Raw genomic sequence first — 13906 nt, forward strand, 5'->3', positions numbered from 1 at the left:
TAAGTGAGTTATTATCATGCAAAATATGTATATACTCCATAATAATAATATGATAAGAATTGACTGGTGGTTGAAAATATAGCTGCTATCACAAAGTAAAGATTAGATTTGTGTGTGACATGACACTACATAAATACATAGCTGATGCAATGATATTTTCTTTTTACCCTTACACCTGAGGTAATAGGTTTTGCCATTGCTTTGGCATATTTTGTGTGTGTACATTATGCAGTCTATCACTATTTTGGTGGTACAGTGTCTGTATAAATATCGCAAAATATTTTATTGTCTTTGAATGTCTTTTCCACTTTCCTTTAAACAAAAGCTGGATGGAAGCAGTTAATGAGCCAAAAGCCTGTTTGAATAAGAAGCTGCTGTAACAATCTCTGTCCCAATTAGCACGCTTTGGTTTTTAAATATTCCTTTTGTGTGAAGCCTAAACACACATGAAGACTCACAAAACGGTCACGTTGAAAATTTAATAGGCTTCCACAGTGATTTCCTTCATTTATTTAAAATGTTTTTTTTCCCCTCTCTTTTTAAAAAGCTAGAAATCTGAGAGGCATGGCAAGGCATTCTGCTGTGAGGGGAGCAGCATTCACGAATACTAGACCTAATTCCTTTGGCAGCAGCTCAAACTGCTACAGACAGACACATAATCAGCTGGGGAGTGTTAGCGCCTCAGCCCACTAGCAAACACAGGACCGAGCCCTTGTTGTGCATCGCTGCTTTTCAGAATAAATATCCCGATGGAAAATACAGTGGGAGGAAAGAGGTATTCATGTGTATATAGCTCTTTGTTCAGTCAAAGATACAGAAGGAGAGAGGAACACTGGCTTTCTTAGCTACTTTACGGCTCATTCTTTCTCGATCCTCTCTCTCCCTCGTCTTCTGTCTCTCTCTCCCTTCCTTCCTCCCTCTCTTCCTCTCATCCTCCACTGTACCCTGTGTGTTTTGGTATTCATACAGATGTTTGGATTTGAGTGGCAGTTTCTCCTGAGACTGTGCACAAGCGGCTGACTCGTCTCATCTGCATTTTGCATCCCAGGAAAAAAGGGAACAGAAAGCAGCAGAAAGCATCAGCAGGCAGACAGGCTGTGTGTGTGTGTGTGTGTGTGTGTGTGTGAGAGAGAGAGAGCGAGCGAGCGAGCGTGTGTGTACGTTGCCTGTTGTTTGGCTTTGGCAGCTTAACTGGCCCCAGCGCTGTTGCCGTGTGATGTTTAAAGGACGTTTCAAGGTCACGGTTTCGACAGGCCTCACCGCCTCTGACATATTAAACATTTATATATTTTTGTAGCCAGATGAATTATAGATTGAACATGCAACTGAACATGCCACAAAATGGCACCATTGTGGTTGGTAATAGACACATTAGGGCCTACAAACACAGCATCCCACACGACAGCCGCTAGCCTGTCTTATCTCATCAATAGCAACACCAATACAGGGACACAAAAGGCTGATCTTGCTCTGTGCAGTATACCAAAACACTGGAAAATCCCACAGACGCAGGTGAGGGGATACGGAAGGTCCATCTACAAATCAGTTGCAGGCAGTGACTCATAAAGATCAGGGCCGCTGTACTTAAAGATCATAATCTTTGACAGTCTTCATCTAAAAAGGAAAAGCTATCTTCTCGTGATTTATTAGAGAAGTGCAGGGAGGGAGGTAGATAATACCTGACTATTTTCTCTTGTCAGTCAGAGGTTTGTTTTTTGCAGTTTTGACGTAGCACGTTCGTGATACCAGAGGTAGCCAACCAGCTACACCCACTGGCAGTTATCAGGCCACAGTTTGAGATAGTAATTCTGATAATGGAGGTTTTTGTCCCAACAGAAATATGGATTCTCACATCCAATGCATATTTCCTTCCAATCGACAGGAATGCTGTCCTTCCTACGCAGCATAACTAGATGGAAATGGGGGGAATGTGACATCCGATGCTTATCGAGACTGATCAGCGTCAGCAGCAGGCATGAACAGCACCTGTCAAGTTAATATTGGGAGGTAGAGAGAGAAAAAGTCAGAAACAGAAAAGAAAGCGAGAGAGAAAATGGGAACAGTAGAGAGATAGATGTGCGCTATCTCACGGCTGCACGGCTCTCCGGCACATGCTGTCAGACTAAAACGCTGTTGCAGATTTTTCTATGGCAATCAGCCACCGCCTTCTATATGTTGGCTTCCTGGCACATACACGCAGTATACGAGCAAAGATAGTCTCCTGTGGGCATTTTCAATTACTCTGCACTGTATAGCAGTAGGGGGGATTAATCTGCTCGTTTGAATGCACGCCACACTTAATGGTGTAGCTGGTGTGCCGCGGGCCTCGTCTGTTAGCTGTGCCGGTATACATTTAGACTTTTGTGTCTCACTCTTCTCTCTGCCTGCTGCAGCAGAAGCCATTTCTAAATTGCACCACTCTCACATCAAGTTACACTGAAATTAGATTTTCACAGAAGATGGTCTGACTATAAATTCTCAAGTCAAACTCCAAATTGATTGTGTAATGACGAGTACAAAGCAACTTTATAGCATTTAGAAAGTGACTGAAATAGCTTGGCTATTGCAAGGACAGCATATTCAAAAAGGGGAGCACAAAGAAATCTGTTTTACATGGTGATTAATGTCGCTGAATATTCAAATGACACCAGGCTTAGAACTGTACCGAGCACCAAAAAGTGCTGGATACCTTTTGTTTTATGAAAATACAAATGAAATAATGTGTTAAAAGTATAGGAAGAAGGTCGCCAAGAGATTTGCCAGGATAGATATAAACATTTTAGTGTGTCTGTCTATCAGCGATGTAGTAAACGAGTTATTCATTGCCTCCATCAAATGGTTGACTCATTAAGACAGATGACAGACGGCTGTCCTTTTCCCTTGCAGCTATTTGATTATATGAGCTCCGGTACAGAGCTGAATCAATAACCAGATTAGCTAGGCACACGCGTACACACAAACATATACACACACTGACATGCACTCAGCCACACCCTCACTCAGTACCCAAGGCTGTGGAATGAATTCTCGAATACAACGGTCGGTTGGTGTCTATGTGATTTAGGTCTATGCCTTGGCTGCAAGGCAGACACGCACACACTTACACACTTACACACTTACACACACACACACACACACACACACACACAAGCAGGCTGTGTCTGAGATGCAGCCGATGGGGGAAACAGTGATTAGATTAGGAAGAGCTCTGCCTCTGCTTAGCAGCCGGGCCAGCGTTCGTCTCTCTGCCTTGTTCTCGGTGTAAGTGCAGTGCTGTAGGTTTTGTTCTTATCGTATACCTCCAGGCTGTTTATAGCTTTTTAAATACCTGTTCAACAAAGCCAATGTTACCACTTCCAGCCTCAAACCAGTTTTAATTAGAACTCCTGTGAATTATACAGAAAATTATTACAGAGTTCAGTTTACAAGTTTCTTATTCTGTTGCTCAGGGAAAATATTCTTAGAGACCCCTTATGGGAACAATGGGGAAAAGCGTGTCTATAGGCTTGAGCAAGTGAGGAATGTACAGTTGTTTTCTAGTTGGTTGCAATAGCACGACACTGCTGAATTGCTTATTTCTGACCTGATACATGCAGGTGGGCACATTAATAGTGTACAGTGGGTTAGTTGAGATGAGTGAATCTGTATGCATTTTTGCACGTTTGTTTATGTACGGACTAGTGTATTTTAGTGTATTTTGCTAAAGAAAGGAGACAGCTTCCCTAAAATGGCTGGTTGTCTGCACAGGTGCGTGGCCGCATTCACCTGCCAGCTACTTGTGGAGGTGGTGTCCTCGCTCATGACACATGGTGCTGACTCAGATGGATCAGCCTGCCTGCTCTCCCTGCCTCACTGTCTGTTTCTGCGTCCTCTGTCCTCTGTCCCAGCCCCGCTAAAAGCAACTTCAGCTAACGTGGAAATGAGCACTGTATGGAAACACAAGCTATTCCCTGAAATGCAATCTAGAGTAGTGCAGGGGGTTCTTTTGTCATTGCAGTGCCGTAGACTATGTTGCGGTGTCACTTATATTTATTCAGAGGGCAGTCATGTTGAGTACAAGTAACCAGGTTACATCTTAACATAGTCATGGCAAACATGATTTTTGTTTTATGAAAAAGGAAGACAGAGAGAGAAAAAGAACGGGCCCTATTGGGAAGGATCAACCTTCTATGTCATGTTAAATGACAGGCATGATGCAGGCCTACTGTAGACAGGGGTTCTTCCTGTCTCCCTTGCTTTGTTTTTACTCCTTTTCTCTCATTCACAATGTGTCTTTTGTGCTTGCCATCCACAGAAACAAGGTTAATACTTACTGAATAGGCCCTACGTGTTAGATAGATATCATCTCCACTAAAACCTTTAACCACATTAATGACATTTAATTAAGGATCGAATCCCATGTAGGGAATGAGACGATGATTTAGCCTCTTTAATCCACCAAAATGTCCTAGCTGAAGGCCTTGACAGTGATCACTCCCATCCGTCACACCCAGGGATTACAGCAGGACAGACAGCAATGCACAGCAGAGACATCTTGCTGATTTGACTGAGCTGGGAGCAGAGATGCTGGCTGCAGCAGCTAGAACTGGAACAAAGGCTGGCAAGCTGTTGATGGGGATTTGATGCTGTTCAAGGGAAGACTGCTGTTGGGCTGATGGCGCTGCGTTGACTTGCAGCTGAGGATTGGACAGAGAAATAGGGGTCAGGGGCATCAAGCGAGGGACTGTTTCTGGCACAGCAGTGAAACTAGGGGAACTGTGATGAGGACCTGAGAGGCCAGGCTAAAGCTGGGGCTGAGGGACAGGGACTTGGGCTGACAAGCAAGGCCAGGCCTTCAATTCCAAGGCCCAGTCCCCGTGCTCCAGGCTTCAGCCAAATAGCTAGGCAGGTGTCCAGCTGATCTCACACCCCCACAAGGGAGGAACTGCAGAGTACCAGTCACTGGAGCTGCACAAATTGAAGTGTCATCTCCAGAGTCAAGATGCTCACCAATTTTCTGCATGCGTTGGTGCAGAGTTGGGATTCAGCCAGTGGACAAATGGCTCCAGTTCCACCTACAGTTTGGCTGAGGATAGAAGATTGTGGTGTGGATGTGTGTGTTTGTGTGTGAGAGAGTGTGGCTATGTATGTATGGAGAACTGCAGGTCCTCAATCATTGTCCTTGAATGATGATCGGTCTTTTGACTGCCCACAATGAAGCATGAAATAGTTTTTGAGAAAAGTTTTTAGATACAAATAATTAAGGCAGTCTGAATAGATCAAGTTACATCATGAACATTTAAATGCATGTGGCAAAACCTTTGTTGTGCTACATTCTGTAGCCTCCAGAAACAAGTGAAACTGAATACTACATCAGATATTTGAAAACGAGACTCATAATTGTCTGTAAAATATAAATCTTGAGATTGTTATATAGATCCTGTCTGACATACCCCTCGGCAATAGGCGGTAACCTGTCATCTCCTGACCTCTGACCTTACACAAGTATGTGCCACTTACATGGCTGTGAGGGAGTGTGTGGGAAAGCTGCATCGATCTCACCGAAAGACTGAAACATCACAAAAGAGAAAGAAGAGTGGAGAAAAAAAAAAGTCAAGGCAAAGTTAAATGAAAAATTGCTTACGTACACGTCTTGTACGGTCTGGAACATTTATTATTCCGAGTCACACAGAGAGAAAAGAGGTGGAGGAGGATAGAAGAAGAGAAGAATCCATTTGGTAAAGTAGATGCAGATCGATGAGACTGGAGGCAGGCAGGCCAGAGTGCAACAGAGGAAGGGTGTGTGTGTGTCGGTGAGTATCTGTGATGTGTCTGTGTGTGTGCTTGCGTGCATGAGGCGTCCCAGATTACTTTCCCTGATTGATCCGGCCCAGCATCCGTCTGACCTGCAGGACATTTCAGAGCTCGGAAGATGCTGGTGGAGGTGGAGAGATGGCGAGAGAGAGACGGCCATGAAGAAAGGGAGAGGAGAGAGAAAAATAAAAATCAATAGCGCAGAGAGCATTACAGGGAACTTCACTGGCCGAGAAGCCGAGATAGTAAAGTCGTATTAATCTCTTTGTGTCTCAGTCAGTTTGATAGGAACTCCAATTCAGTATCACTAACTCCAATTCAGTATCACTTTGGGGGAGTGGGAGTTTCAGTCTGAGTCTAGCGGTATCAGGTGTGGCTGCTTTATGGTAGCAGGAAGGGGACACATGGCACAAATTGTCAGTATATTCTATAACAAATGAGAATAAGGTGATGTTTTCTGTCAGATTATTTTATATCATCCTATTTTCTCATTTTAACAAGCCAAGTAATGTTTGAGAAATAAAAAGTAAGATGCGTAAAGAAATCACAAATAATATCTGAAGCAAGATGGTGAAGCGAAGCTTGACAAGTCAGATGGTTGCATGCTTGCTCCATTTTGTAGCTGCCAGGCAGTGTGTCTATCAGTGGAGAGATCCTGCAGCATACTGTCTACTCCGCAGTCTCTACAGCCTCCATCTATCCTGGCCAAGCCAGGGTAAATTGATTGTCTAAGCTCTATAAGAGAAGGGGGAGGGAAACCTGCACCAGGCCAGCATTGTAAAGTGGTGGTTTTATGGCGTAAAAGCAGCAGGGGAGTGACGAAGGCACAAAGGACAGGAAAGGAAGACAAAAGTACTTGGTCATCAAAATTTTAGCTTGTACCATAAGTGACGTTGGGCTGTGAAGAAGGACAGAGATAATCTTTGTGTGTAGTATAGAAGAAAGTGTTATATAATTCGTATACATTAAATCTAAAAGAAGACAGCTACCTGTTCCTTTGGTATTTTCGACTGTTAGAGGAAAACAAATGTTTATTCCCCTTCCTTGCTGTAGGCGGATAAGGCTCGTCCTATTTGACTGCAGTACCCAGACACCATTGGCCGGGAGCCCAAGGAGACAGGAAGCACTTTTGTGGCATCAAATATTAATGGCGTTATAGAGTGTATTGATTATATAATACATTTTCCCAGCATCTGAGCACCGACTTAAATGTATTCCCTGAATAATTGAAAATGTATCCCATGAGCGGTTTTTCATCTCAATGGTTGGTGAATGTAATTGCATTGCACCCTTATTCCAGTGTTATTTGAGATTTTATCAGAAGACGCACATGTGTGTGTGTTCATGTGATAAACGCAAGGACAGGGAGAATATGAAGAAAGATGAAATTGTGCGTGCGTGCGGTGTGTGTGTGTTACGCCTGAAACTGTTTGTTTTATCGGATGGTTGAGCATTGAATATTGAGCACTGAGTAGTGTTTCGAAAATGGGATGCAGAGACTTAAACACACTTCTGAGAAATGTAATATTCCTTTTTGCCGACATTATGCTCTCTTGCACTATACGTTGGCTGCTGAAATGGAGACTCATGTACATCTGCTTGCTGCTTCTTACATTTTTATCACCACATTTGTACATTCTACAATAATACTGCACTGTCTGCTTGCTGCAACACACCATTCCCTTCCGCGCTGACATAGTATGTTAAATGACGGCTTTGCAGAATGGGTGAAAAGTGCTTTTGATGTTTCACCTCTGCCTAACATTTTCTTTTTTCAGGGTAGCTTTACATTTTAACAGCAGGCTATACAGTATGTTGTCCTCTGCCCTCTTGATCAGATGAATGTTTGTTCACTATACTGTATGTGGTGGCAGCAAACTGTAGATAGCGTGGGCACCTTAGCCCCAGGGGTGTAGCTATCCCTGGCTCTGTCCACTCTTTGGTCTTTCAAATGGTTATAAATACACCTCACTATAACCTATAACCAATTTCTCCCAGTCAGATTTACAAAGTAGAAAGTGTTTTGATATTTTACTGAACTGTAATTCAACAGTAACCCTTTGGCCATCACCAGACTAAAACAAAGGTGGCTCAACTTGATACTTCTATATGATCATCCCCAAAATATCTCAATATTCACCATTACCTGTCAGCTTGAAGAAACAATATTCCTTGTCCTCTTTTCTACCCTGACCTATCTGCCCCTCTGTATCTTATTTTTCCCTTTCAAGCTGACAGTTCACTCTCATTTAGACCTCCATTATGCATTCCTGCCTAAGTTTACAAGACACATTGACAACAGAACATGTACAGACTCTCTCTTTCTCCTCCTCCACCTCTGTCTCTCCCTTTCTTTGAAGTATTGGAAGTGTCTTCCCCATTACTCAGCCCTTGCCTTTTCTTCCTCCTCCCATCTGATCCCTCACTCCCTCTCTTCATCTCTCTGAAGGAGTAAATGAAGGCAGAGGTCATCCCTCCTCTCTTCCTTCTCTCCTGCTAAATTGGCTGCTCGTAGCATCTGTAGATAGCTGGAGGCATTTAAGCCCCCTGTTCTGGTGAGCTAGTGAACAGACTTCCTGCTCATTTGTGGCATTTCTCTCTCTTCAACCACAGGCTTGTTTACCCACAGAGAGCAAGAGGAAAACCCTCATTATAAACTCTGCCAAGGTCATTGCAGTCACCACACCAATCTGCCGGCCTCAACACACATGCAGTTTTATTCAATCCGCTCAAATGATTGAAACGACTGAAGAAATAATATCGTTACCCACATTCTTATCTTAGCAATTCCATTTTCAACATGAAGCAATATTTCAACAATTTGAGTCATACAGTTTTCCAAATCTTAATCATCACCCCAATTTATTCTTCCCCAACTCATCTCAACTCGTCATCGCACCCAAAAACAAAAATCCTGAGCCACCTGTCTTTGTTTTAGTTTGACTGGTGGAATGACTGTAAAAGGTGTAACTGTATTTTTCTAGCCAGCTGCCATTTTCCCCATCACCCCAAACCCTCACTCCCCAAATCCCACTACAACTCTAACCTTGCAAAGTGAGTGTATGATGTTGACGGTGGGCTGTGCGTCCCTCCCTCCCTGTGCTCCGCTCCATAGGGGTCGACAGAGACACAGTGGCGTCAGGCAGAGCTCCCACAGCTCCAGGGCTGGGCAGAGAAAGGATTGCTGACACAGCCAAAGATGGTAAGGAGACTACTGCTGCCAAATGGATGGCCCAGCCATTTTACACACCCATGAAGTAATATGATCTGATATTGTACTGTGTTTACATAAATACGCACTGGTTGGTGATGCTGCTGACTGAGACAGTCGGAACTGGAGCAAAGATTGATGGATGGGACAATAGACAGAGGGCAGGAGGGAGGACCGGGCGTTGCAATGGTAGCAAAAGTTGTGAGTGAAAAGCAATATTCAGCTGCTGATGTGTTCATCCATTGTAAATGTTTGAGGAAGCCAATAAATAATGTTGCTTCTGGCAATTTCTTTTCCAATTTATATGTACATATTGATGTGTTAGGATTTATACTACATCCGTTACAAATCAATTGTGCTGTTTAGCCTTCATTAACACATAGTGGCCATTTTTGATGGACCTCTACTTCCTTGCAGACACATCGAGACATACTCAAGTTGCTCACTATTATAATCGCCCCCTCTACTGTTTTGAACACTTATTAGAAAACCCTAATGAATGGGTCCCTCCCATGCACGTTGTTTTGTAGCAACTGTAGCTCCAGCGTTGTTTGAGTCAAGCCAAATTGATTTATCATGCTTAAGGTGCCCGTTTTAAGAATGACCGTCAGGTATCTTTCAACTTATAACAGTAAACGTTTATTCTAAATTATATCTAACATCATTACACACATTTGTATTTTATGTTTCCAACAACTGCACACTAACAGTCTTCATGTATTACTTTTAGCTAGAAACCCAGTACTGGCTCTGCCTCCCACATGAGTAGATTTATAACTTGCGAGTAAAAGAAACTGCATCTTGAGGCTGAGAGCTTGAGAGGGCTGTGTGTTGTACCAAGTCAGCAGGACATGCAGTGAGTTCTGTCCACAGCACCAGGCTCCACAGTGGGAGAGCAGGGGCAGCCAGAGTGTTCACAACCAACATGAAGTGGACTGCTGAGCAGCACAAATGCTGGTGGGCAGGGACAAGGAGAGGAATATAATTGGCCACTGAGACTCGGCAGGTCCCTGTTAATTAGAGGCAGCCATTTTGGTGTAAAAACTCCTCAGAAAACGTCCCATGGAGTTGAAAGTCTCTCTGGCAGAATGGAGCACAGCAGGGAATGTAAACAGATTTAATAAGGCCCTCTCCAATCAACTCTGTTATGGGTAGATACTATTCTCTCCTTCCTCTCCGCTCTACCTCTCTCTCCCTCTCTCTCTCTCCCCCTCTGTCTTTCTCGATCTGTCTCTGTATCTCTGTTGTGGTAGAGTGGTGAGTGAGTAGGAAAGGATACTGTCAAAAGAACAATTTGCATGCAGCTCTCATCTTGAGAGCTTTTAGACATCTCCCTGTCTGTTTGTTTTCTGCTGTGGGCTTGGGCCATTGTTCTTTCTCTGAATGTGTGTGTGTTTGAGTATGTGCTCTTCCACTCATTGCAGATGCCACTGAGTGTGAATGCATGGAAGTGTGTGTGTGTGTGTGTGTGTGTGTGTGTGTGTGTAAAATGAGAGGATGGAAGCAGATTCAAGACTGACATTTTGTTGGTGCTGCTCCTAAACACTTAGATGGAGGAGAAGAAGAACACTAAATGATAAGAAATACAGCCTTTTTTTAAGGTCTTCCTAATGCCAGACAAAAGATGGACGCTGCAACCCATGTAAGCCCCCATATGGCATCCCATGATATTGTTGTTATTTAGAGATAGCGATATTCCCAGTTTTAAGTACTTGGATAAAGACCACAGGCTTTCCAAGCTATTCTGAACTTCTCATTAAAATTAACTGCACACCATTTGACTTAGTCATCTTTTGGATGGTGAACCAGAAAAATGTTTTGGACCCACTTAAATTCACTCAGAAAGCCAATAAATTATAAAATAATACAGTAATAAATATTTACAGAGATGTTAATCTTCTCCAAACAATCTCACATGTATGGATACATAAGCTGTGCTGCATCACACTGATAACATGTAGATATTAGTAGTCTTCAACAGAAAATAATAATAGTTACTATTCTGAATAAATAGCACATTATTCTTTTATTAAATAAATATTAGTATTAATATATTGGTGGTATTGGTTTGGTAGATAAGGAGTTATTTGTTTGCCTGCTGTTTCATTTAACATAATCTCTGCTTACCACTACACATAGGTAGATAGATAAAAGTAAAGTGATTAAAGCCGAGAAGTACACGCATTGTAAACGTCTAAAATGGTTTTGAAAACTATTTCCGGACAAACTGGGAAATTTTTAAATTCTGCTTTGAGCTATATTATTAGAACACAGGTCCAGTCTTTTGATAATCCAGAAATAGAGTGAAATACGACTTGTGTGCCGTTCCTCCCTTGCTAAAACCAGCCCTGCTTCCAAGTGCAGCCTGTCTGCGTGTACTTAAGAATAGTTAAAAATAGACCGAGAGCTGAATGGTTGAACAGGGGGAAGGGAGAGATCTGAGCGATGACTTTAAAAATTTGATTGAATCAGATTAAAGAATATTTGCATCTTAATTTGGGTTTCAGCATGTTATGTCAACATTACAGTGCTTGTGCAGCAATATGATGGGAACTTGAGTTTGTGCTCAAATGGACACAGAGAGGCCCATTTTCAGGGATTTACTATAGTTCACTACATCCCTTTATGCAGAATCAGAAGCACTATTAGTACTAACAGTAATGTATTAAGTACTGAGTAAGAAAAAAAGAAGAAAGTTAAACAATCTGTCAACAGTCAGTTTACTGTGTCCTGGTCTGGTCAAACATGAGTCACAACAGAATGACAATCTCTATACTTCTGTAACTGTGTATCCATGTTCTTATTTTTCTGTTTTCTCTTCCCACCGTTTGGTGATTAGATTTAGTTGTCTCTACTCTTTCCATTTGCGAAACACTGACACCCCCTTCACACACACACACACACTCACACATACGCAACAAAAGCCATTAATTTGATCAAACAAATGTTTTTTATGCAAATGTATGAATAATTTGGCTTCACACATTGCTTTTGTTGGAGAATAATGTCTGCTTAGAATAGGCATTTGTATTAAATATGTATCAGAGTGCTCTTGTAGAAAAGAAAAGTGCAACCTACCTCCCTCCTGCTCCAACTTTTGACTTTTTTTTTTGTTTTTTGTTTTTTTGCTGTTGTCTCCCACTTACACCAAGCTCGCAGTTCCTTTTGTGAACACTTAGGAATGCTCTGCAAAACCAGATATGAAAACACAAACTTCTCTCTGTCACAGCAGCAGCATCAGCAGTCAAATAGCTAGCTGAAGGGCTGCCCCTGTTGCTGCCCCCTCCCACAAAACCTCAGCAGCTATCAGAGAACCATTTAGAGACGCCTCTTACTGTCTTCATGAGTATTATATATATATATATCCTTTCTGTGTCTGGTGTTAGTTGTATTTCTCAATGTTAAGAGATGTGGAATGGACTGTGTATAGTGTGTTCATTATATGTTTAGTTTGTTCCATATTATTGATACAGTCATCGTGATGTGAGAGGCAATTTGTATTTCCAATTACCAATCGGGTGACAGCATGACTGCTCACAAATATAAGCCCACTGTCACTGAGCACTGTCATTGCTAAAGACTACTTTTCAGCATGATGTTTAGTATTTACTCTCCCTTAAAATCGGAAATTCAAAAATGATAAGTTAAATACCTGAAAAGTCAAGATACTTCCATTACTTTACTGCAAAAAGTCCTGCTCACTGATTTGCAACATTTCCTGCAACAACCAACCCAAATCTGCAAAATCTCACATGGTTGACTCATTTCTGTCATCCCATACTATATATTGTCATATTACCCAAACAATCTAAAAACTCATTGAGTAACCCTATTTAACAGAGATAAACATTGTGAAATGTCATTATCATCTACTACTAATCCAAAAACAGTGATAGGCTTTATGTACAAAAGCTTGTTTAAAACCTTTCAGATGTGTTGTTGCCGTATCTGGAAATAGACCTTTAAAAAGGCTCTTTCACCTAGACGGTTGATTTGACTTAACGCAATAAAATTCATGCTTTTTAGAAAATTCATTTTGAAAATAACCACTTTGTCAGTCTTGTATGCCTTGCTACATATTCAGTGTTCCAAATTGCTAAATAAAGTACAGAAGCCTTTTGCTAATGAAAGCTATCCCTCTCCTTCTTCCTCCCTGCCTTTTCTCTCTGAGGTTCTCTCCCTCTTTCCTCCTCCTCTTCGTCCTGCTCCAGATCATCAGTAACATGGAGGCTCCAGTGACAAATGGCCCCAGCGGAGGAGGCAACACAGCCAACGGGCCGACCACCAACAGCCGCGGCTGCCCCTCGCCCATGCAGACTGGGCCATCAAATGACGACAGCAAGACCAACCTCATTGTCAACTACCTGCCCCAGAACATGACCCAGGAGGAGTTCCGCAGCCTGTTTGGTAGCATCGGAGAGATTGAGTCCTGCAAGCTGGTTCGCGACAAGATCACAGGTACAAAATGTTTATGTTGTTTATGCTATACTGGGATATTGCTGCTTGTGTTTCCCAAAATATAATACTCAAAAGTAGAGCTAGGAGAAATTAGGATATGATGTAGCATACTGTGTGATGATTTGGTGGTGTCCAAAGGATATTCCTCCATATTCCTCTTCTAGCTCCCCTAGAGCTGGAAGGGATTTACATGCTTGCTCTCTACTCTGGCCTGATCCTGGGACTTAAAGACTGGACTCCCTATTCACTACAGCATCCTTGAGAGAGACAGACATGATGAAGCAGACAGCTTACATGACTGTTCACATACTGCTAAAAGACTGACGGGAGGTGTGGATACAATAGGCCTTGAAGAATTAAATATGAAATGAATAGTTCACACATGTGTACACAAGCCTCACAGTCCAACGTCATTCCAAACAATCCACAAAAGTGTTTGAGATC

General features: G+C 42.4%; 1 protein-coding gene across 1 annotated transcript in view; it reads left to right on the forward strand.

Moving 5' to 3' along the window:
- elavl4 (ELAV like neuron-specific RNA binding protein 4) overlaps positions 1-13906 on the forward strand; it is a 71097-nt gene that overhangs the window by 20227 nt on the left and 36964 nt on the right. The window contains 2 exon segments of the mRNA XM_070908363.1: positions 8909-8995; positions 13216-13462. Coding sequence (XP_070764464.1) covers positions 8909-8995; positions 13216-13462 — 334 coding nt within the window.

Source organism: Enoplosus armatus, chromosome 7 (genome assembly GCF_043641665.1).
Source record: "Enoplosus armatus isolate fEnoArm2 chromosome 7, fEnoArm2.hap1, whole genome shotgun sequence".
Taxonomy (NCBI): Eukaryota; Metazoa; Chordata; class Actinopteri; order Centrarchiformes; family Enoplosidae; genus Enoplosus; species Enoplosus armatus.